Source organism: Pelophylax lessonae, assembly GCF_965119305.1.
Source record: "Pelophylax lessonae genome assembly, chromosome: 4".
Lineage (NCBI taxonomy): Eukaryota > Metazoa > Chordata > Amphibia > Anura > Ranidae > Pelophylax > Pelophylax lessonae.
In genome coordinates, this window is record NC_138771.1 from 653320297 (window position 1) to 653345160 (window position 24864).

A 24864-nucleotide genomic window follows, 5' to 3' on the forward strand; every position below is an offset into this window, starting at 1 on the left:
AAATATTGGGCAATAAAGTTGCAGAGGCAGCAGGCAAAGTCATGGTCAAAGGAGGCCGGTCATTATCCAGAGGGGTCAGAAATCAGGAATAGATAGGTTTTTGCTGAAGACCATACAGCACAGAGCTCAGACCGCTCATCTGGTGCCAACCTGATGGTAGCAAAGGGCAGGTTTATATATGACCACATTAGTGCACCAAGACGCATGCATGTCTTCACTTATGGGAGCTTGCAGGCTGGCATGACGTTCCCAACATTCTATGCAAAACTACAAAAACAACAAAGTTGGGTCTTGGGTAAATCAGACGTTGGAGTTTATCTGGCTCTTCGGTTTGATGATGCGGTTTTAATATAAGCCAGGTTGTCGATGGGTGTTGTGTATTAGTGCTATAGATGGGAGGAGGGGGGGGGTTGTGGTTGAGCAGTCAGTGGCTCTCTCTGATCAGCGGAAGATGTTGGCTCATTCTGCTTTGGGTGATTGTGTAATCTCAGGTTTCCTGCTTCTAATGTGTGCGCGTGTGAGTCTCTTCCCCCTCCTCCTCCTCCTCCTCCTCTATACTTTTTATTATGGGTGCAGTGAGCATGAGAGCGTGCCCCCCCCCCCCCCTCGTTTCCTGTATTATACAGCTCAGTATATACGTCTCTGATAGCTGAGGGATGGGTATACAGAGCAAGATGTCTGCCATACCTCACCCTGTCACATGCTGTGGGGTCATGTCATTGAGGGCAAAGGCCTGAACACTGGCATAACATCTCATTATTATTATTATACATGATTTCTATAGCGCCAACAGTTTGCACAGCGCTTTACAATGTGAGGGAAGACAATACAGTTACAGTACAATTCAATACAGGAGGAATCAGAGGGCCCTGCTCATTAGAGCTTACAATCTAGAAGGGAGGATCCAACACCTTTGGAATTTCCCACACGCTCTGCACATAAAAGTGCATCTACCACCAGAAATTCCCACTTCAGATCAGCCAGTTTGGCCCTCGTCAGCATTACCAAATCACATTATTTTAGTAAATGGTATCCTCATTGGCGTAAACAGAATAGACGCCACTCCTGAGTTACCATAAACGGTATCTAAACCTAAAAATGTCATATAGTGCAGCTTGGCAGTCCTTAGATGTGGTGACTGCATTTGTTTTTCTCTTACGTCCCCCGACAGTCGCCGCCCCCTCTAAGTCATCACTATTGGGTATTGACTTCCGCTTCGCAGGAGTAGCTAGGCATAAGACTTAGTCAAAAGAACAAAGGCATTTGCATATACACACCCATGGGGGCTGTCCCACTGGTCAATACCCCCCTGCAGTGACCACTCCCAATTCAGTGTAAGGTTCCTTTCTCTGATGTGGGTACTGCGTTGCCTTTTCTACGGTTGCGTCTCCCACCCCTCATGTCTATACTGCTTTGGGACATCCCAGTAGTGATGACTTAGAGGAGGCGGCGACTGTTGGAGGACGTAAGAGAAAACAGAATTTTTGTAAAATCTTACCTGTAAAATTCCTTTCTCTGAGTCCTCCGACAGTCGCCGCTCCCGCCCCTCTTTTGGGGTTGTGTTCTTATTACCTACTGCTAGGCTACCAAACTGAGTTGGGAGTAGTCACTGCAGGGGGGTATTGACCAGGGGGACAGCCCCCATGGGTGTGTATATGCAAATGCCTTTGTTCTTTTGACTAAGTCTTATGTCTAGCTACTCCTGCGGAGCAGAAGTCAATACCCAACAGTGATGAATTAGGAGGCGGCGACTGTCGGAGGACTCAGAGAAAGGAATTTTACAGGTAAGATTTTACAAAAATTCTGTTTTTCTTTTAGGATTATTCTCGTTGTTTTTTTTTTTTTTTTTTTTTTTCCCCACCTGGTGATCTTGCAGGCAACAAATTTCCTGTTGTAGTGTGACAACACTCACTCTGTTGTATCTGTGGCAGAGCAGTGTTGTCACTCTAGGTCAGTCACCTGATTTGGACTACAGATGTCTCATCTTCTCCTTGACATATGGGGTATGGCAGGGGCTGACTGGCAACTTTCGGCCCAGGGGGCAAGTACGAACCAGAGGCCCATGGTGCAGAGACTCACCCCCAACCACTCTCCCTCTTCCCAGTCGCCTCATGACCCCCATTCCATACTGAAGCTTTGCTCCAGGTACTCTCTACTCACCAGCCAAATCCGGGTTTCCGAACTGGCCAGCGGAGGCTGACTGGAGGGAGCTGGGAAAGCACGGTCAGGGCTGGCCAGGGGAGGAGAGTCTCCATTGGGGCATGGAATCGGCCTCTGCTCAGACATAGTTTCTCTATCGCTCATTGACAGACGTAGTCTTCTTGATTCTCAAGAGCTGGGTTATGTTGTCTCCGCAGGAGTAGGACTAGGCAGAATGACAAAACGTTCTGGCTCCACCCTAGGGGGCAGTCCCTGAGGGTATATCCTCCCTCTCTCTGCTACAGGGAATCAGTTTTTTTCTGTCTAGTCAGGAGTAAGGACCTAAGTTCCTTGCTGGGATCTTTTGGTCCTGGCAAGACTTTTTTTCTTTAAGAAAAATACATTTTTTAGGTAGTTTTCTCCAGTGTTTTTTTCCTGTGAGATCTTCAAGCAAAAATGCCGGACTGGGCGACACTTGTGGTCACCCCAGCCGGCCTACGAGCGCGTGCAGACCAGGCATTGCGCTTGGTCGGCCGCGACATATTCAAGTAAGTATGCGGGGCCGGGCGACGGGCTGGATGTGAGATCCAGTGGTCACCCCGGTTTCTGCCTAAAAGCGCGTGCAGACCAGTGCGCTGAGTCGGCCGCGACGGAGTCCCAGTAAAGGGACTGACTTTGCGAGTTAAAAGCTCGCTTGGACGCCAGGACCAGAGAGTCGAGGCGTCCACAAACCCCCACCTCGGTGGAGAGGGTATTATGAAGAGAGGGTGCCTGTCGGTTCGGTATGGTGAGTAAAACGTTCCCTTTTTTCCTCATTTATGAGGCAGTATATATTATGGGCCCCTCCAGATATGGTCAGTATATATCTGACACTTACAAGTCCCCCTTGTAATACAGCATGTGTTTGTGGGAAGTGGACTTGGTTCAAGAGCTAACACTCTACCCAGCAGACTGTAACATTACAGCAAACATAGGAGGTATAATCCTACCTTATGTGCAGTGTATCTCTGTAGATCCATATGTCACCTCTCAGCAGAGTGCAGGTGGATGTGCTGGGAAGACGATATCGGCGGTCCGCCGCCATTTTGCCGTAGACCGAATGCATGTATGTCCTCAGGTCACGCCGGCCGCCATGTTTTTGGAGTCTTATGTCTCTTCTATGGGGGCGGCCATGTTTTGTGAGCCCAGCTTCCTCGTGGAGGGCTGGGAACGCCGGAAGGCGTACACAGGGGGCGGAGCCACGCCTTCTGCCCGGGAAAAAGCAAACAGCTCCTTCCAGTCTGTGTAAGACAGACGCTGGCTGCAGTTTGTTGGAAACTGCACTGCATCGGTTGGCGAGCCTTGGGGGTCCCTCTCTCTCTCTCTCTGGGATCGAGAAGCAGGTACTCTGAGGGGCGCTATTGCGCTAGGGGGAGACACACAAAAAAAAAAAAAAAAAAAAAAAGGTTTTTTTGTTTATTGCTGGCAAGAGTGTCCTGTATTAACATGGACCCTGCCACTCATGTATCTCCTCCGGATCCCCTCGAGGGGTCTGCGGGATCCTCCAGCACCCCATTGACAATTGAATCTTTGTCAGCTATTATGGAAACTTTTGTGTCCCGGGTGGAAGTGGCTTGTCAGGGACAGGGCGCAAGAAAGCGACCCCCGCCTAACCCCTTATTATCTGAAACCTCGGATTCAGACTCTGAGCCTATTTCTGCAGTTGCAGGTACTTCATCTGGTATTGGTGTCTCGGGTCCTGTCTCTTCAGACAGTGAGGAGGATGTTTCGGCATCTGCCATAGCCCGAGAGGAAGCGTTGGTAAACGCACTCATTGTATCTGTTCAAGAGACTTTAAGGTTACAGGGTATTCCATCAGAAATAGCTGAAACTGAGATCCCTTTTGGGACTAAAAAGCGCATCAAAGTGGCAAAGGTTTTTCCATTGCCCAAATGTTTTGGCAATCCAATCGATGAAGAATGGCGTCTGCCAAAACGCACTTTTAATATTTCCAAACGCATTGACAGGCGTTATCCGTTTGAGGAAACCCTTATTAAGAAATGGACAGAACCACCTGTGGTGGATTCACCAATTGCTAGATTGAATAAAGCCACGGTTATTCCTTTAGAAGACGCTCCGTCTTTTAAAGATCCAGTGGATCGCAAGATAGAAGCTATGTCTCGCACCATGTTTTCCTTGATTGGATCAGCTTTCAGGCCAATAATTGCTATTGGTCTGGTTTCGCAGGCTGTAACTGAATGGACCAAGTGGTTACGCCGGGACTTAGAAGAGGTCCCTCAGGCGGTATCAGATTTGTTGGAGCAAATGATACAGGGGTTACAGTTTGTATGTGATGCGGCGTTAGACGCCACTCCATTAATGGCGCGAGCATCAGTCTCAGCAGTGGTTCTCAGGCGTACACTGTGGCTAAAAGGTTGGATAGCCGACCAAGGTTCCAAAAAAGCATTGGCTAATATCCCCTTTTCAGGAGAACGTCTATTTGGAGCCAACTTAGATGAGATCATTAAGGATCTCACCGGTGGAAAAAGCACCTTTTTACCGCAAAATTTTAAAGGTAGAGGAACTCGTCAAAGACGAGGGCCTTCTTTTTCTGCTCACAAGAGGTTTTTTTGTCCAGCGGGTGAAAAAACTAAGTCCTCCAAGGTTCCTACAGGAGGCATCAGGGGTCGTTGGTCGGGCAAGCAAAAGCCCGCCCCCTCCAGACCTGAAGCTAAACCATCCAAAGCCTGAAGGTGCGCCCCCACCCATAACTGGGGTGGGGGGACGTCTTCGCCGGTTCCCGGATCCATGGCTTTCCAGAATCCCGGACAAATGGGTTTGCGAAGTCATAAAGTCAGGGTACAAGATCGAGTTTCGATCTCTCCCACCGGCGCGATTCTTCCCTTCCAATATCCGACTATCTCCGGATCGTCTAGAAGATCTGCGGAGAGCAGTCACAGATCTACTACAACAAGGAGTGGTAGTCCACGTTCCTTGGACAGAACGGTTTCAAGGGTTTTATTCAAACCTGTTTACAATACCCAGGAAAGAGGGCAAAGTGCGTCCAATTCTGGACTTAAGAGCACTCAATTCTTTCGTCAACATAAGAAGATTCAGAATGGAGTCCATTCGCACGGTAGCAGCCTTCCTGCATCCAGGGGATGTCCTAGCGTCCATAGACATCAAGGACGCCTATCTTCACATTCCCATTTTCGTAGGACATCAGCGTTTTCTACGCTTTTCCGTAGAGGAGAACCACTATCAGTTTGTGGCGTTACCTTTCGGTCTCGCCACGGCTCCGCGGGTCTTCACAAAGGTGTTGGCCCCAATGTTGGCACTTCTGCGCCAAAGAGGTATATCGATTCTAGGTTACCTAGACGATCTTCTGCTTCGTGCAGAGTCTCCTCAGACCTTGCTACAAAACATAGAAATTACTATGATTTCTTTACAGGAATTCGGGTGGCTGGTGAACCAGCAAAAGTCTTTTCTGGTTCCCACCCAGAGGCTCGAATATCTGGGTCTAATTCTAGACACAGTCAGGACAAGAGTGTTTCTTCCGGTAGGGAAACTTCGAAAGATTCAATCAGCAGTCCAGTTGTTACTGTCCAACAGCTGGTCTTCCCTTCGGACTTGCATGAGGGTTCTGGGGTTGATGGTGGCTTCATTCGAAGCAGTCCCATTTGCCCAGTCCCATACCCGAATTCTTCAGCAAGAGATTCTCCTCAGATGGAATCGGAATCCGGAATCCCTGGACAATCAGATACGATTGAGCAAACAGACCAGAGAGTCTCTGGTTTGGTGGCTTCGGTCTCCAATGCTCAGCCAGGGAAAGTCATTTCTGCCAATATATTGGACGATAGTGACCACGGATGCCAGTCTATCCGGATGGGGAGGAATTCTCGGTCAATTATCTGCCCAGGGACTTTGGTCCCCGGAAGAATCCAGATTACCGATAAATGTATTGGAACTGAGAGCGATCAGACTTTGTCTGATTCACTGGACCGAGCAGCTCCAGGGCAGCCCGGTTCGGATCCAGTCGGACAATGCCACGGCCGTGGCTTATGTCAATCACCAGGGGGGCACCAAGAGTGTCCGAGCGGCCAAAGAAGTGGCTTGCATTCTTCGCTGGGCGGAACGATTTGTTCCAGCAATCTCTGCGGTGTTCATTCCGGGGGTGGAGAATTGGCAGGCAGATTATCTCAGCCGTCAGACCCTGGATCAGGGGGAATGGTCCCTCCATCCAGACGTTTTCCACTAGTTGTGCCTACGGTGGGGCACCCCGGATGTGGATCTGTTGGCATCACGATTCAACAGGAAAGTTCAGAGATTCGTGGCTCGCTCCCGCGATCCTCTAGCAGAAACCGCAGACGCACTGATCGCCCCGTGGGGGCAATACCAGCTAATATATGCCTTCCCTCCTCTCGCGTTACTGCCAAGACTTCTTCGCAGGGTAGAGGAGGAAGGAATCCCAGTAATCCTGGTAGCTCCGGACTGGCCTCGTCGAGCTTGGTACGCCGACATGGTCAGACTGGTGGCGGACGTCCCGTGGAGACTTCCTCTCAGAGAGGATCTACTGTCTCAGGGACCGATCCTCCATCCTGCTTTACGATCGCTGGCTTTAACGGCCTGGCTATTGAGACCCAGGTGCTGAAGGACAAAGGTTTGTCAGGTTCAGTTATTCCTACTCTAGTTGAAGCAAGGAAAGCGACTTCCAGAAAGATTTATCATCGCACATGGAAGTCCTACATTGCATGGTGTGAACCTTTGGGGTTCCGTCCTCGGTCTTATTCGATTAGTCGAATATTGGCTTTTCTGCAACAAGGGGTTGAGCAGAAACTGGCCTTGAGTACTATCAAGGGTCAGGTCTCAGCATTAGCCATCTTCTTTCAGAAGCCTTTGGCTACTCATTCCTTGGTGCGGAATTTCATCCAGGGGGTGCGACATCTGGCTCCGCCAGTGCACGCGCCGTTACCCCCCCTGGGATCTTAATTTAGTGTTGTCGGTTCTTCAGAAACCTCCCTTTGAAGATATTAGGGAGATTCCTCTACCCACGTTGTCCCAGAAGGTGGCCTTCTTGGTGGCTATTACTTCTGCACGCAGGGTGTCAGAACTGGCCGCATTATCTTGTCGTTCACCATATCTGGTGGTTCATAGAGATAAGGTGGTTCTTCGTCCGAATCCATCCTTCCTACCAAAAGTAGTTTCAGAATTTCATCTGAATGAAGAAATTGTATTACCTTCCCTGTGTCCTAAGCCCAGTCATCCTCGGGAATTTGCTTTGCACTCCTTGGATGTGGTCCGGGCGATCAGGGTATACTTGAAAACGACAGACTCGTTTCGCAAGACGGATTCACTTTTTGTGATCCCAGATGGACCCAAAAAGGGGTTGCCTGCATCTGCCGCGACCATTTCCAGATGGATCAGACAGACGGTAGTGCAGGCTTATTCTATTAAGGGTCGGGAGCCCCCGTTCCCTGTTAAGGCGCACTCCACTCGGGCACTTAGTGCGTCATGGGCCTTTCGCCATCAGGCGTCAGTGGTCCAGGTGTGCAAGGCGGCTACCTGGTCGTCGGTGCATACCTTCTCTAAACATTATAAAGTTGATGTAATGGCATCGTCTGATGCCTCATTTGGCCGCAAGGTTTTGCAGGCCGCAATTTGAGGAGACCAGTGGTCTACCTCGAGGGTTTTTTTTCCGTTGGAAAATTTTTTCTTTAGTCTCATTCTTTGTTTATAATGAGCCTTTAAAACTTCTAGTTTGGCACCGGTTGGGCCTACTAGATTGGATTTGATTTTGTCAATCCCACCCCTCATTTGTGGCACTGCTTCTGGATGTCCCAGCTCTTGAGAATCAAGAAGACTACGTCTGTCAATGAGCGATAGAGAAAAATGGATTTTTGTAAGAACTTACCGTAAAATCCTTTTCTCTTAAGCTCATTGACAGACGTAGTACCCGCCCCTCTATCATTGAGTGGGTTGGGTTAATTTCTCTGTACTGCTTTAAACAGAACTGATTCCCTGTAGCAGAGAGAGGGAGGATATACCCTCAGGGACTGCCCCCTAGGGTGGAGCCAGAACGTTTTGTCATTCTGCCTAGTCCTACTCCTGCGGAGACAACATAACCCAGCTCTTGAGAATCAAGAAGACTACGTCTGTCAATGAGCTTAAGAGAAAAGGATTTTACGGTAAGTTCTTACAAAAATCCATTTTTTCACCATCCATACTGGGGGATGGACAAGGAGGCCTGCGCTCTCCTTGTCTTCATCGCACTCTCGGTAGGTTAGTGGTGGGGACTTTTTACTTCCTTCACCAGGAATCCTTTAGGCATGTCCGTGGCAGAGGCAGTGCAGCCTTTTTATGGAGCGTCCGAGCAGCCCGGGGGGCAATTGTCCCCCCTGGCCCAGTCCTCCCCTGGGGGTAGGTAACTTTGTACTGTAATTTTAAAGAAGGAAAATGATATTGTTTGAGATTTCAGTTAATCTCAAAGGAATTCAGAAGGACATCCGATACGATCAGATGTTAGTACCAATGTGTAATGAAGCATGAGAAATACTCGCTGATGCTAAAATTTGCTCTGGTCTTTATAAACCTTCTCGAGTCCAGGCATTTCTGAAGTTGTATAACATATAAGCCTTGATTAAGGGGGGGGGGGGGGGTGTGTGAACCCGAAATGTGTTAAATATCTTATCCTATTGATTAGCCAGTAAAAAAAAAAAACACTTTAGGCTCAGTCAGTGGTGTGACTCCCTTACTGCTTTCTACCTATCTGGATTTCCCTCAAGACCCCCACTTTGGGTAGATTTTCCTGTTACTCATCCATCTAAAAACCACCTTGGACTGTGTTTACTGCTTTCTACCTATCTGGATTTACCTCGAGACCCCCACGTTGTTTAGATATTCCTGTTATTTCTCTAACTAAAAGACCTCCTTGGACTGTGTCACCATTGGTTTGGCACCCTTACAACTTTCTGCATATCTAGATGTCCCTCAGGACCACCATGTTGGACATCTTATCCTGTTGACTATCCAGTAAAAACGCTGTGGACTCTGTCACCATTGGTGTTGCACCCCTACGGCTTTCTACAGATCTGGATTTTCTTTAGGACCCCCCATGTTGGATATCTTATCCTATTGATTATCCCCAAAAAATACCACTGTGGCCTGTATCATCATTGGTGTTATTGTTTTTTCTACAGATCTCGATTTCCCTCATAACTGCTGTGTTGGATATTGTATCTTATTGATAATTCAATGAAATGCCTCTTTAAACATATCTGGATTCCCCTAAGGATCCCTTCCTCTCATCATTGGTGTGGGACCCCTAGGGCTTTCTACATATCTGGATTTCCTTCAGGAACCCCCATGGTGGATATCTTTATCCTATTGATTATCCAATAAAATATCATTGTGACCTTTATCCTCATTGGTTTGGCAGGCTTATGCCTCGTTTCCACTGAGCGGAACGGTTCGGTACAGTTTGGAAGGGTTATAATGGTCCGGCCTATTCAGGTGAGCGTTTCCACTGCAAGTCTGGACTATTATCTGGACTGAGCTTTTCGTTTGACGGGAGCAGTGACGTTTCCCTGTCCGCCAATCAGTGGAATGTATCGTGTGACGCCAGTAGCTCTGCCCTAACCGTACCGTACCATTTCCTATGGCCCTACATCTGAAGGAGGACCAGGAATGGTGCGGTTTGGTTCGGTTGTATGGGCCATTTCATAATGGAAACACTCAAAATAGCGAACCGAACCGATCCGAACCGATCCGCTCAGTGGAAACGAGGCATTATTGCTTTCAACATACCTGGATTTCCCTCCGCGTTTCATATTCTATCTTATTGATAATTTAATAAAATCCCACTTTGGACCCCTTTCTATCACCATTGGTGTGGAACCCCTATGCTTTTTTTACATATCTGGATTTCCATCGGAATCAATACATTGGATATCTTCTCCTATTGATTATCTAATAAAAATTAAAACACACTTAAGATTCTATCACCATTGGTGTGGAAATCCTTATTGCTTTCTACATATCAGGATTTCCCTCAGGACCTGTGCTGGGTAGCTTAACCTATTACTTATCAAATAAAAAAAATCCACCATGGGCTGTCACCATTGGTTTGGCACCCTTGTGGCTTTCTGCATATCTAGGTTTCCCTCAGGACCACCATGTTGGATATCTTATCCTAATTGATTATCCAATAAAATACCATTGTGGCCTCTATCACCATCGGCACGCTTACTGGTTTCTACATATCTAGATTTCCCTCAGGACCCCCGCATTGGATAGCTTATCCAATTCATAAAGCAATAAAATACCACTTTGGACATCTGGATTCCCATCAGGACCCTTCCTATCACCTTTGATGTGTGACCCCTGCAGCTTTCTACATATCTGGATTTCCTCCAGGGCCATTACATTGGCAATCTTATCCTATTGATTCCTATTTTGTCCTATATCGTCATTGGTGTGGCACCCTTACTGCTTTCTGCATATCTGGATTTGCCTCAGGACCCCTTCCTATCACCGTTGGTGTGGCAGCGCTACGGCTTTTTACATGTACCTTAGGACCTTTACATTGAATATAATCTTTTGATTATCCAAAAAAGAAAAAGCACTGTAGACTCGATCACCATTGGTGTGACTCTTGCTGCTTTCTGCACATCTGGGTTTCCCACAGAACCCCCACATTGAATATCCTATACTAAGGATTATTCAATAAAAAAACACCATTGACTCCATCACCAATGGTGTGGTACCTTTTTACTGCTTTATACATATCGGAATTTCTCTCAGGACCCCCATTTTGGATATTTCAAACTATTGATTATCCAATAAAATATCACCGTGATCTCTTGTCACCCATGTGATTTGCTGTCAGAATGATCATGTGATTAGAAGCCTGTCCTGGGTTCCTAATCAAACTGTGACCTGGAGCTGTTGGTGACTGAACTGTGCTTTTGACTGGCTTTTGTCCAAGGGGCATCCAATCAGTGCTGGCAGCCAATGGCTGGGAGAATGGTTTTTCCTCTTAAAAGGGGAGTTACTCTTTAACCTGTTCTGTCTAATCGGACTTCAGCACAGTTGCACTTTTCTGGGAGGCTGTCATATGGCATGCTGGCGCTGCCTGCGCATCAGCAGTGATCTGTGATCCTGTGAAAGAGCCAATCACTGCAGTTCTTTACCAGGTGATCGGCTGTGTCCAATCACAGCTGATCACAATGTATACAGGATTAGCCAGTTAACGGCAATCCTCTCCTCACGCTGACAGTGCGTGAGGAGAGGAGAGCTGATGAGCAGCAAATCCACACAGAGGACATCTACACTGATAATCAGGGCAGTGACCATCAGTGTCCTTATGATCAGTGCTGCCAATCAGTGCCCATGTGTGCGGCCTAGTGGGTGCCCGTGTGTGCGGCCTAGTGGGTGCCCGTGTGTGCGGCCTAGTGGGTGCCCGTGTGTGCGGCCTAGTGGGTGCCCGTGTGTGCGGCCTAGTGGGTGCCCGTGTGTGCGGCCTAGTGGGTGCCCGTGTGTGCGGCCTAGTGGGTGCCCGTGTGTGCGGCCTAGTGGGTGCCCGTGTGTGCGGCCTAGTGGGTGCCCGTGTGCGCGGCCTAGTGGGTGCCCGTGTGCGCGGCCTAGTGGGTGCCCGTGTGCGCGGCCTAGTGGGTTCCCGTGTGCGCGGCCTAGTGGGTTCCCGTGTGCGCGGCCTAGTGGGTTCCCGTGTGCGCGGCCTAGTGGGTGCCCGTGTGCGCGGCCTAGTGGGTGCCCGTGTGCGCGGCCTAGTGGGTGCCCGTGTGCGCGGCCTAGTGGGTGCCCGTGTGCGCGGCCTAGTGGGTTCCCGTGCGCGCGGCCTAGTGGGTTCCCGTGCGCGCGGCCTAGTGGGTGCCCGTGCGCGCGGCCTAGTGGGTGCCCGTGCGCGCGGCCTAGTGGGTGCCCGTGCGCGCGGCCTAGTGGGTGCCCGTGCGCGCGGCCTAGTGGGGGCCCGTGCGCGCGGCCTAGTGGGGGCCCGTGCGCGCGGCCTAGTGGGGGCCCGTGCGCGCAGCCTCGCGGGTGCCCATCAGTGGAGAAAAATGTATGTATTTACAGAGTTTTATGACAGTGTTGAAAGCTAAAAATTGGCCTGGGCAGGACGGGGCGAAAGTGTCTGGGGTTAAATGGGTTAAACAGATGGAGGTAAAGTAGAGAGGGAAGGCGTCCTCTCTCATATACAGAGTCCGCGGAAAGTCTCTCCTTGGGTTTATCAAATTGAATTGTATGAATGTGCTGAACCCGGTCACAGCTCTATAATGGAATGTTTTACAGGTAATGTCATCATGTGTTGTAGACAAGGGACTCCTGGTATTCTATGTAACCTCTGTATTGTCTCTCCTAGGATATCAGCTGTAATGAGATTCAATCTCTGCCGCCACAGATGGGATCGCTGGAATCTCTGCGAGAGTTGAACGTCCGGAGGAATCAGCTGACCTCTCTGCCGGAAGGTGAGACTCACCGTCCTAAAGACGCCGTCTCTAAAAGATACGAATGTTTCATGAAAGATATCCTTCTATGGGGTGACCATATTGTTGTTTTATTTTACTTTTCAGACCAGACCAGACCTTTTTCTGGCACTTTTTGTTTACATGTAACAATCCAGTATTTTTTTTTGCTAGAAAATTACGTAGAACCCCTAAATAGCAGCACAAAGGGTGACCTCTACCTTATGCCACATCGCAAATTATACAATATAGACAGAAAAACGCAGGACCCAGTCCTTGAACAGGTAGACTTTACTGGCATTAGCATGAGACCAATTAAATTTTTTGTATAAAAGTATCAAAATATTTTATTTTTTCACATAATGATAAAACGGGATGTGAAGTCCACCTGTTGGAGGACTGGGTCCTGCGTTTTTCTGTCTATATTGTATAACCAGTTCTGGACCGGAAGAATTTGCCCCCTTAATGACCAGGCCATAGTTTGCGATTCGGCATTGCGTTTCTTTTAACGGACAATTGCGCGGTCGTGCGACGCTGTACCCAAATAAAATTGATGTCCTTTTTTCCCACAAATAGAGTTTTCTTTTGGTGGTATTTGATCACCTGTGCGATTTTGTATTTTATGCGTTATAAACAAAAAAAGAGCGACAATTCTGGGGAAAAAAAATCGATATTTTTCACATTCTGCTATATAACATTCTCAAAAAAAAAAAAATTTAAAAATCAAAATTTTTTAACATTCTAGGCCAATTTGTTTTCTGCTACATATTTTTGGTAAAAAAAATTTGCAGTAAGCGTATTTTTATTAGTTTGCGCAAAAGTTATTGCATCTACTAACTACAGGAAATATTTGTCATTTTTATTATTTTTTTTTTACTAGTAATGGCGGCGATCTGCGAGTTTTTGCGGGATTGCGGCGGACAGATCGAACCCCTAACTGACATTTTTGACACTTGGGGGGACCATTGACATTACTACAGTAATCAGTCCTAAAAGTATGCACTGTTACTGTAATAATGACACTGGCAGGGAAGGGGTTAACATTGTGAGTGATCAAGGGGTTAAATGTGAGCCTAGGGGAGTGATTCTAACTGTGAGGGGGCGTGGCTTGTGGAATGACCATAGAGACCTGTGATTCTATATAGAAGGATTCATTCCAGAGAGAAGAACGATCAGCTGTGTTTACAACATCTGATCGTTCTTCTCTCTCTCAGCCGGGAACGATCGCGGGTGTCGGGCGGCAATCGTGGCCGCCTGCCCTGTGCATCAGCTTCCCCGCTGCCGAGTGGGGGCGGTAGCATGCTGCCAGCGGCGCACACTCACCCCCTAGCTGCCTGCGCACGACCGACGTAGGTCTACGTCAGTTCGCGCAGGAGGGCCACAATGCCGCAGTAAAAAGGCGGCGTGCGGTCCAGAAATGGTGAATTTGGGATGTGGCATAGGTAGAGGTCACCCTTCTTCTTGCTATTTATTTAGGGGGGTTCTAAGTAATTTTCTAGCAAATAAATACTGATTGTTACATGTAAACAAAGTGCCAGAAAAAGGTCTGGTCTGGAATGAAAAGTAAAATTCCTGCCAAATAAAATAACAATATGGTCATCCCATAGAATGACACGACATCCAGAAATGCAACAAGGCAAATATTAAAAGAGCATATGGATACAGAATGTGACCCTTATACAGCACTTCCTAAGCTAATACTGTACATCCTGGGTTGCAATCCCCAAAGAGGAGATCTGTATAGTGGGTCGCCTCTGCAGATCAACGCGTTTCGCTTTAATGCGTAGCTTCCTCAGGACCAGTATAGGAGGAAATCATATTCTGCTGGACACAAAAAAACATAGATTAGATATATACATAAATTCAGATGCATGAATTATTTAAATACAAATGTAGCACTGCCCTCTTGAGGGCTGCTGGATTTCTCACCTTTTTGGGTCCCTCTGGGTTACCGGTAGCAACTACATGCAGAATCTCAACACTTTACTCTCCGGCTCACTCTGAACAGTAGGGTTGTTGTTTTTGTTGTTTTGTTTTATATGGGGATGGGAGAAGGGATGAGTGGGATACTCCAAAACTTGAACAATTCACAATGTTGAGGACTTCTATCTGAGGATGCGGCTAGGCCGCAGTTTCACCTTGCCACTAGATGAATCTGAGGCAAAGTTCCTGAATAGACCGCTTACTTAGCACTTATCTTCAGAGTACTCGCCTAGCACCCTCCTTCACTCCACCAGCTTGACACCATCCTCTACTCTACTCTGGAGTGGCCCCCTTCCTGGTCAGGCCCTTAGGCACGATCCCCTGTACTCACCATACTGTTTTCCAGGTTCTTCAGTGTCTCAACTCCTCTTCGTCAGCTCTCCTGGACCTCTGGGTTCAGCTCCTGCCTTCTGGCTCACCAGGCTGACTGCCTGTGACCATACACCAACTGCTGCAGAAGAGGAAGCAGCTGTCACCCTCCTTCCGGGACTCACCAGCCAAAGACCCCACATGTGCTCCTGGCTTTTATATCACACCCCACAATGCACTGAGACAGCAGTCTGTGCCAATCACTGGAGCTGTATCAAAGCCTGTGTACCCATTGGTCAGGTTTCCTCCACTGTCCAACATGCCTCCCTATTGGACCAGTGGGGACACTCCCTAGACCAGATGAATCAGACACTGAGCACCATGAGCAGACCGAACTCCCAGATTCCACCTACGTGCTTGACTGTAGGGATGGCTTTCTTAAGCCCCGTACACACGATAAGATTATCGAACGATCTGTCGTCCGTTTTTTGTGGCATGCTAGTCGGATGTGGAAAGTGAAGAGGTTATTTTCATACGAATTTTCCCGTACGACAGAATTCTACTTCAGAAGTGATGTCATGTGTTGGATTGCTTTGTATGTGTTCTTTCCTCTCTGAGCATGCCTAGTCTTGCTCATGAGATTTTTCCCCGTCAAAATCTGTACTAATGAGACGAAAATCGGACGTTGTGTTGACGGAGGACAAAAATTTTAATGCCTGCACATCAGGATTTTGTCAGCCGAAAAGTCGGAGTCGGCTGTTGAAAGCACCATACTAACAATCCGAAAATCAGCAGATCGGTCGTCGGACGAAATTTCCCTTCCGAATTTCTTATCGTGCGTACGGGCCTTTAGGGTCATAGTCAGCAATTTTCTTCCTCCAAACACGGCGAGTCAAGTTAATACCAAAGATCTTTATTTTGGTCTCATCTGACCACAGCACTTTCTCCCAATCCCTCTCTGAATCATTTAGATCAGGGGTCTCAAACTGGTGGCCCTCCAGCTGTGGCAGAAATAAACTTCCCATGCGGCATTGCAAGGCTGACGGTTACACACATGACTCTCTTAGGAAGAGGCATGATGGGACTTGTAGTTCCGCAACAGCTGGAGGGCCGCCAGTTTGAGACCCCCTGTTTTAGATGTTCATTAGCAAACTTCAGATGGGCCTGTACATGTGGCTTCTTGAGGAGGGGGGGACCTTGCGGGTGCTGCAGGATTTCAACCCATGGTGGCGCATTGTGTTACCAATGATTTGTTTGGTGACTGTGGTCCCAACTGCCTTGAGGTCATTCACAAGCTCCTCATGTAGTTCTGGGCTGATCCCTCACTTTTTCTCATGATCATCCTTACCCCATGTGGCGAAATCTTGCATAGAGCTCCAGACTGAGGGCGATTGATGGTTATTTTGTATTTCTTCCATTTGCGAATAATCGCTCCAACAGTTGTCTGCTTCTCACCAAGCTTCTTGCTGATGGTGTTGTAGCCCATTCCAGCCTTGTGCAGGTCTACAATCTTGTCCAGGGCGTCCTTTGAGAGGTCTTTGGTCTTGCCCATGATAGTGAGGTATGAATGGAAGAAAGAGATTCTGTGGACAGGGGTCTTTTATACACATAACGAGTTGTCATTTGGAGCACCTTCTTACATTGATAGGACTAATCTGTCTACCACATGAGCACATACTGTAGCCAGTCTGTGGGAGCCAGAATTATTGTTGGTTGGTAGGGGATCAAATACTTATTTTACTCACTGAGCGGCAACTCGATTTCTAGCATTTGTATTGTGTCTTTTCTGCATTTTTGGTTGATATTCCGACTCTTTCATTTATATATATATATATATATATATATATATATATATATATATATATATATATATATATATATATATATATATATATATATATATATATATATACACACTATATCAAATGAAGGGGTGTTCAGCACCAAATGTTACAATATAAAAGTCCATGCACCCACAGATCTGCCAGGTGTGTTCCTGCTAACCACCATGAAATAAAAGAAAAAGCTGAAGCACAAAGAGCTTTTTATTGCTCGTTCACTAAGGCTACTTTCACACTTGTGCGGCATTGGGATCCGACTTGTGAGACCCCATGTGAGGAATATGTGAAATTTAATGTATTTATATGAGAGCTGTTCCTACTGTAACTACAGAAGTCGCTGCGACTTCAGAAAAGGTTTTCACACTACTTTGGTCTGACTTTAGATGCGACTTTGGTTTCGAGAATGTAAAGTCAGATGAAAGTCACAGTGGAAACTGTGCGACTTTGGAGCCGCGTTAATGTAAAAGAAGCCGAATATAGAATACAATGGGGGGCTCGTCCGGGATTTAAACTCCGGCCCAAATACAAGATGAGCTCCCAATGTATTCTGTATTACTTAGTGAGTAATAAATAAAAGTGAGTAATAAATAAAAATAAGTTATCTGCTTCAACATCTTCTGCTTTGTATGAGTGTCCAGGGAATCCCTGTCCCATATATATATATATATATATATATATATATATATATATATATATATATATATATATATATATATATATATATATATATATATATATATATATATATATATATATATATATATATATATATATGTATGTGTATGTATATTATATAATTTCTTTCATCATTCTCTACTCCCAGAACTCTCAGAGCTTCCTCTGGTACGTCTAGACATCTCCTGCAACCGCATCTCCCACATTCCTGTCTGTTACCGACACCTCCGACACCTTCAGACCATCATACTGGACAACAACCCCCTCCAATACCCACCTGCACAGGTCAGTATTCCTATGTCACCCTGCAGGAGGAGGGCAGTCTCGTTGCTCTCCCCTTCTCTCAAAGTTTTTTATTGAAGAATATTGAATTTGGTTTTCTATTTTGGACAGATCTGTCTCAAAGGGAAGGTTCACATATTTAAGTACCTTAACATAGAGGCTTGCAGTAAACCTACACCAGAATTGTCAGCTCTGGGGAAACTGAGCCGCCCCACAAGTTTTACCACTTGGTAAGTATCGGATTTGTTTTACCTACTAATATTTATTCCTTTTGTAACCTTCTTCCATGCTTGATCTGTGACTTCTGCCACAATAACAGGCAAAAACAGAAACACACATAGCCATCTAACCTTATCTGTAACCCTTACCCCCATCGCTAACCCTCTTAAATCTAATCCCCAAATAGGCTTTACCCTTTAGCTGCCAAAGCTGTTTTTGCATTATTTTTTTTTTGCACGTGTTTAAAAAATATTATTTTAGCCCTGAATATTACATAAACCCCTCACCCAAATATATTTTCTGAAAGCAGACACCCTAGAGCAGTGATACCGACCTTGGCACCCCAGATGTTTTAGGGCATTTCCCATGATGCTCATGCACACTACAGTGTAGTTCAGCATCATGGGAATTGTAGTTTCAAAACATCTGGGGTGCCAAGGTTTGCCATCACTGCCCTAGGGGATAAAATGGTGGTAGTTCCAATTTTACGGTAAGATCCAGAAAGCTCAATTTATGTACAAAATACACTAAAGTTAATTTTAGGGCACTTAAAAGCAATAAATGACCCAATTTTTTGGGGTAAAATATAAAAGATGGGGTTGCACCGAGTAAACACAGACCCAACATGTCAAGCCTTAATATCACATACGTCTGTGAAATAGCGTCAAACTTCTGTGCCCTATATTTTGTATAGGTAATAGGCCATCAGTTTAGAGCAGTGCCAGGTTGCACCTCACTCTGTTCAGGAGCTCAGTGATGCCCTGGTCCAGACTGCTGAGGACCATTCTGAGTTCCTGCAATGAAATTTCAGCAAAATGGACTAGCCTGCTGCATCATTTTTTCACTTTGATTTTCGGGGTGTCTTTGAATTCATTCCTCTGTTGGGTGATAATTTTCATTTCCATCAAACAATGTGGCATCCTTTCCTTCCTAACACATTACCCAGTCCATACCAGTATAGATCCTAACACATTACCCAGTCCTTACCAGTATGGATCCTAACACATTACCCAGTCCATACAAGTATGGATCCTAACACATTACCCAGTCCACACCAGTATGGATCCTAACACATTACCCAGTCCATACCAGTATGGATCCTAACACATTACCCAGTCCATACCTGTATAGATCCTAACACATTACCCAGTCCATACCAGTATGGATCCCAACCAATTACCCAGTCCATACCAATATGGATCCTAACGCATTACCCAGTCCATACCAGTATAGATCCTAACACATTACCCAGTCCATTCCAGTATAGATCCTAACGCATTACCCAGTCCATACCAGTATGGATCCTAACGCATTACCCAGTCCATACCAGTATGGATCCTAACGCATTACCCAGTCCATACCAGTATGGATCCTAACGCATTACCCAGTCCATACCAGTATGGATCCTAACGCATTACCCAGTCCATACCAGTATGGATCCTAACGCATTACCCAGTCCATACCAGTATGGATCCTAACGCATTACCCAGTCCATACCAGTATGGATCCTAACGCATTACCCAGTCCATACCAGTATGGATCCTAACGCATTACCCAGTCCATACCAGTATGGATCCTAACGCATTACCCAGTCCATACCAGTATGGATCCTAACGCATTACCCAGTCCATACCAGTATGGATCCTAACGCATTACCCAGTCCATACCAGTATAGATCCTAACGCATTACCCAGTCCATACCAGTATGGATCCTAACGCATTACCCAGTCCATACCAGTATAGATCCTAACGCATTACCCAGTCCATACCAGTATAGATCCTAACGCATTACCCAGTCCATACCAGTATAGATCCTAACCCATTACCCAGTCCATACCAGTATGGAGCCTAACCCATTACCCAGTCCATACCAGTATAGATATCCAGCATGATATTTTTCCCCATTAAGATCTGATGTGTTTCCAAAGTGTTCCTTTCATTTTATTTGTGCAGTGTACAATGCAAGGTTAGTTACAATTCAGATTGTGAAGCCGGCTTCCCGGCAAGGCAAGTCCTCATGCCAAGTGACTGTGTCATGTTCTCTGTATTGTGTGTGCAGGCTCCTAAAGGGATTTTACTACGTCTTTTTCCCGTCTTTTTTAATGTAATATGGAATGTTTTCTCCTTAGGAATGACCGGTTTCTTATTATAACCTTTGCAATGTGTATTTGTATCTTTCAGCCTCAATGATGATGTGTATTCCTCTAAGCCCTATGGCTGCCTGGATTCTGGCTTTAACAGTGTAGATAGCGGCAGCAAACGGTGGTCCGGGAATGAGGTATGTATAAGAGATTTATTTTAAATTTCTGGTTGGGGGAATATAACGGACGTCAATGGGACGTGATTGTGCATTGAAGTCAATGGGGGACGCGTTTTTGCATTGAAGCCAATGAGGGATGCAAATTTTGCATTGAAGGGGGGGGGGGGGTTTGCATTGAAGTCAATGGGGGGGGGGGGCGTTTTTTGCATTGAAATCAATGGGGGAATGGTTTGCATGAAGTTTAGAACCTCTAAAAATGACAAATCTTTCCCCTAGTTTTTATTTATTTATTTTTTTACTAGTAATGGCGGCGATCTGCGATTTTTAGCGGGACTGCGACATTGCGATGGACAGATCCAACCCCTAACTGACATTTTTGGGGGGACCAGTGACATTACTACTAAGGACATATTGGCAAGGACCCAAGCACCCAGGGGCGATCAAAGGGTTAAATGTGAGCCTAGGGGGTGTTTTCTAACTGTGGGGGGGGGGGGTGGGCTTAAGAAATCAACACAGAGACCTGTAATCCTAAATAGGAAGAACACCGGCGCTCTGCATTGATTCCAGTTAGAACAGTAGACTGCCATGCTCTCTTTTTAGGGAGCCATTGTGGGTCACCGGCTGGCGAGTGGATGAAGGGATGCCGGGGATGCTGTGTTTGGCATAGGACTAGCGGCAGTGGCTGGCATAGACCAGCAGGGCTTAGGAACGGCTGAAGGGATGCCGTGTTTGCAGTAGCACCAGAGGCACATGCAGGGACTTGCACTAGCAAGCCAAGTAAGTTGTGCATGCCCTGGATCTAGGGGGCTGCTGGGGTGGGCTGCACCCCTCAGATTTCAGTTGCACCTTCCCAAAGCCCCCCGCCCTTTACCCTTGACACTGTGCCTAGGCGCCTGCCATTCCTGCACTGTACACACACAGCACAAAATCTGATCATCTGCTCGACTTTTTCGGCTCATCATCTATCCTTGGGCCCCATTCACACTTCACGACTCCAAATCGCACTGCAATCACAGCAAAACGCACCACACGTGTTTGGGTGCCCTTATTTCTTAAAGGAGTTGTAAAGGCAGAAGGCGCATTCTATGCATTAAGATAAAAAGCCTTCTGTGTGTAGCAACCTCCTTAGCAGCCCCTAATACTTACCTGAGCCCCCTCTCTATCCAGCGATGTCCCTCAGTCGTCTGGGACTCTCCCTACTGATTGGCTGAGACACATCAGCGGCACATTGTCTCCCACTGCTGTCAATCAAAGTCAATTAGCCAATCAGGAGGAGGCGGGGCAGAACGGCAGCTCTGTGTCTGAATGGACACAAGGAGCTGCAGCTCGGGTCGGGTGCCCCCATAGCAAGCTGCTTTGTGCGGGGGCACTCCACTCCAGGAGGGAGGTGCCAGGAGCAGCGACGAGGGACCCAAGAAGAGGAGGATTGGGGCTGCTTTGTGCAAAACCAACTACACAGAGGAGGGAAGTATATTTGCAATCACTTCAAGGCGCCTTAAATACAGTGTGACTCCTGACGTAGTTGTCGCGCGACCGAAACACGTAGCAATCGTGGCAAAATGCGTCGCACAAAGCTTGCCACCTAAAAAAAAAATAGGGGGGAGCCGGAGCTTCTTTTGGCGACCGCTTCACATGATGCGTTTTGCCACAATTGGTGCGTGACAATCGCGGTAAAATTGCACCTCATTTGAGGTGTCATTAACCACTTCCTTACCGGGCACTTTCACTCCCTTCCTGCCCAGGCCAACTTTCACAGTTTGAATGACAATTGCGCGGTCATGCAACACTGTACCCAAATAAAAAAAATTCACACAAATAGACCTTTCTTTTGGTGGTGTTTAATCACCGCTTGGTTTTTCTTTTTTTTTTTTTTTGCAAAACAAATGAAAAGACTGAAAAATTTGAAAAAAAAAAATGTTTTTCTTAGCTTCTGTTAACCACTTCTGGACCGGAAGGATTTGCCCCCCTAATGACCAGGCCATATTTTGCGATTTGGCACTGCGTTACTTTAACGGACAATTGCGCGGTCGTGCGACACTGTACCCAAATAAAATTGACGTCCTTTTTTTCCCCACAAATAGAGCTTTCTTTTGGTGGTATTTGATCACCTCTGTGGTTTTTTTTTTTTTTTTGCGCTATAAACCAAAAAAGAGCGACAATTCTGGGAAAAAAAAAAAAACTATTTTTCACATTCTGCTATAGAACATTCCCAACAAAAAAAAATTAAAATTTTTTTAGCATTTTAGGCCAATTTGTTTTCTGCTACATATTTTTGGTAAAAAACAAATCGCAAATAAGCGTAGATTGGTTTGCGTTAAAAAAAAAAAAGTTATCACATCTAATAACTACGTGAAAGATTTGTCTTATTTGTTTTTTTTTTTTTTTTTGCTAGTAATGGTGGTGATCTGCGATTTTAGCGGGACTGCGACATTGTGGCGGACAGATTGGACCCCTAACTGACATTTTTGACACTTTTGGGGGGACCAGTGACATTACTACAGTAATCAGTGATAAAAATATGCACTGTTACTGTAATAATGACACTGGCAGGGAAGGGGTTAACACAGTGGGTGATCAGGGGTTAAATGTGAGCCTAGGGGAGTGGTTCTAACTGTATGGGGGGCGTGGCTTGTGAAATGACCATAGAGACTTGTGATCCTGTATAGAAGGATCACAGGCGCACTGTGATCATTTCTGAGAGAAGAACGGTCAGATGTGTTTACAACAACTGCCTGTCCTTTTCTCTCAGTGAGGAGCGATCGTGCGTGCCCGGCGGCAATCGGAGCCGCCTGCTCATGCATCAGAGTCCCCACTGCCAAGTGGGGGGCGGGAGCGCGGCGGCGCTCGCTCGCCCCCTAGCTGCAGGTGCGCAACATAGGGCTACGTTGGTTCGCGCAGGAGGGCCAGCCTGCCGCAGTATATCTGCGGCGGGCGGTCCTTAAGTGGTTAAAAAAAATTAGTAAATAAGGTCCCTTTCACACGGGCTTTCCGATCCGCCGGTCAGTTTTTTTAGGCGGATCTGATCGGATGCCCCATGCACCCCTATGGAGCAGCGGATATCAGCGGAGACATGTCCTCTGATACCCGCTGCCATCCGCATCCGATCCTGTCTGTGAAATCCGGACGGTTGGAAAACGCTATTTTCCATCTGTCTGGAGGATCGGATCTGATGGGATCGGTTGAAAAGGGACAGGCGATCTGTTTTCATCCGATCTCCCCATAGAGGAGTGCAGGGATCTGACAGCTCTGTCTCTGCAAAGTAAGCGGAGACGGACCTGTCCTCTGCCTACTCAGCGGAGATCGGCGTATCGATCCCCCCATGGGAAAAACGGAGTCAGCCGAGCACACCGCTCGTGTGAAAAGACCCGAAGTAATTTTTCTCCTTCATTGATGGGCACTGATGAGGCTGCACTAATAATCAGTGCCCATCAATGTACTGACAGTCTTGCCGGTTATTGCCATTCCTTTCCTCACGCAGACAGGAAAAGACTGCCGATAACCAGCAAGTCTGTTTACAGGCGATCCTAAGGACACAGCAGTCACCGAGCGCGCCCAGTGCGCACCGCAAGGGAGCGGGGTTCTGGGAGGACATCTATGGACACCCTCCCCGGACTTGAGTACTGTGCTATAGTGCGGTACTGAAGTGGTAAAGAAAGAATAGCGCCCAAACCCGTATGGTCCGGTTTGCCATGATTGCAGTGCCATTTTCAAAACCACAAATTCGTAATGGGGTCTTATTGTTAGTGTTTTGTAATGTGCGGCCCAAGACCATTCCTCTTCTTCCAATGTGACACAGGAGGGTCAAAAGTTTGGACACCCCTGTTGCACATGTTCCTTCTTGTACAGTGACACTTACATTTATTAGTAAATACATGCTGAGCCTGCCAATTCATTTTAATTCTTGTGATCTTCTGACCACACCAAGCATGAAAGCAGATCATTGCTGACGTGGTCAGTTTGTGTTTCCCAGCTTTCTGATTTGTAGCTTCAGGATGCAGTGCTGATGTGCGGTGTACCTCAGGGTGCAGTGCTGACGTGCGGTGTGCCTGTAGTCCCATAGCTGACTTTGTCACCATGGCCCTCTCCCAGGCTAGCCCTGATCTGCTTGATTGACAGCAGTTTTACCCTGCTATTCTACATGTCCTTCGTTGTCTGGCCTCAGACATGCCCCCCACACTCGGGCAGAGGGTATGTGGTCGTGACGGCTTACTAAAACTGCAAATCTAATTTGATAAGAGCTTTATTAGACCAATTAAAGGGGTTTTGAATGAGATTGTGCACTTTTCTTTAGCTTACTTCACAGCTAACCTGTTTTATTCAATGGTATTTACCAGTAAAAGCCTCGCTGGTATGGACCCCTGAAACCCCTAAGACTTCTGCTAGGTGTTTTTTTGGATGTGATGTCTTTGGCCCCAGCATACTCAGGGCTGTCACTCTTTAGCAGCCTTTCTCAAACTTTTTATGAAGGAGGAACCCTTAACATATATGTCTCAGGTCCTGGGGGGAATCCACTGCAGAAACCAGTTTATAAGGGGTAAGTGGGTATATGCCTCTTACATGGGTGGACACAATGCCACCCTTACAGACAGCTAAAAAGATCATTGGTGCCTGCTTTTCCAAATGGTGTTCAACCCAGAAATGTCCAGGAATATTCAAATAAGAGGTCAATCACCCACATCTCAAAGAACCCCTAGCAACC

At 46.8% G+C, this 24864-nt stretch overlaps 1 protein-coding gene across 1 annotated transcript in view; it reads left to right on the forward strand.

Moving 5' to 3' along the window:
* Positions 1–24864, forward strand: part of LOC309553462 (leucine-rich repeat and calponin homology domain-containing protein 4-like) — a 134519-nt gene that overhangs the window by 55060 nt on the left and 54595 nt on the right. The window contains exons 4-7 of the mRNA XM_082254670.1: positions 12494–12599; positions 17553–17689; positions 17798–17916; positions 20087–20183. Coding sequence (XP_082110796.1) covers positions 12494–12599; positions 17553–17689; positions 17798–17916; positions 20087–20183 — 459 coding nt within the window. The remainder of the gene's footprint in view (positions 1–12493; positions 12600–17552; positions 17690–17797; positions 17917–20086; positions 20184–24864) is intronic.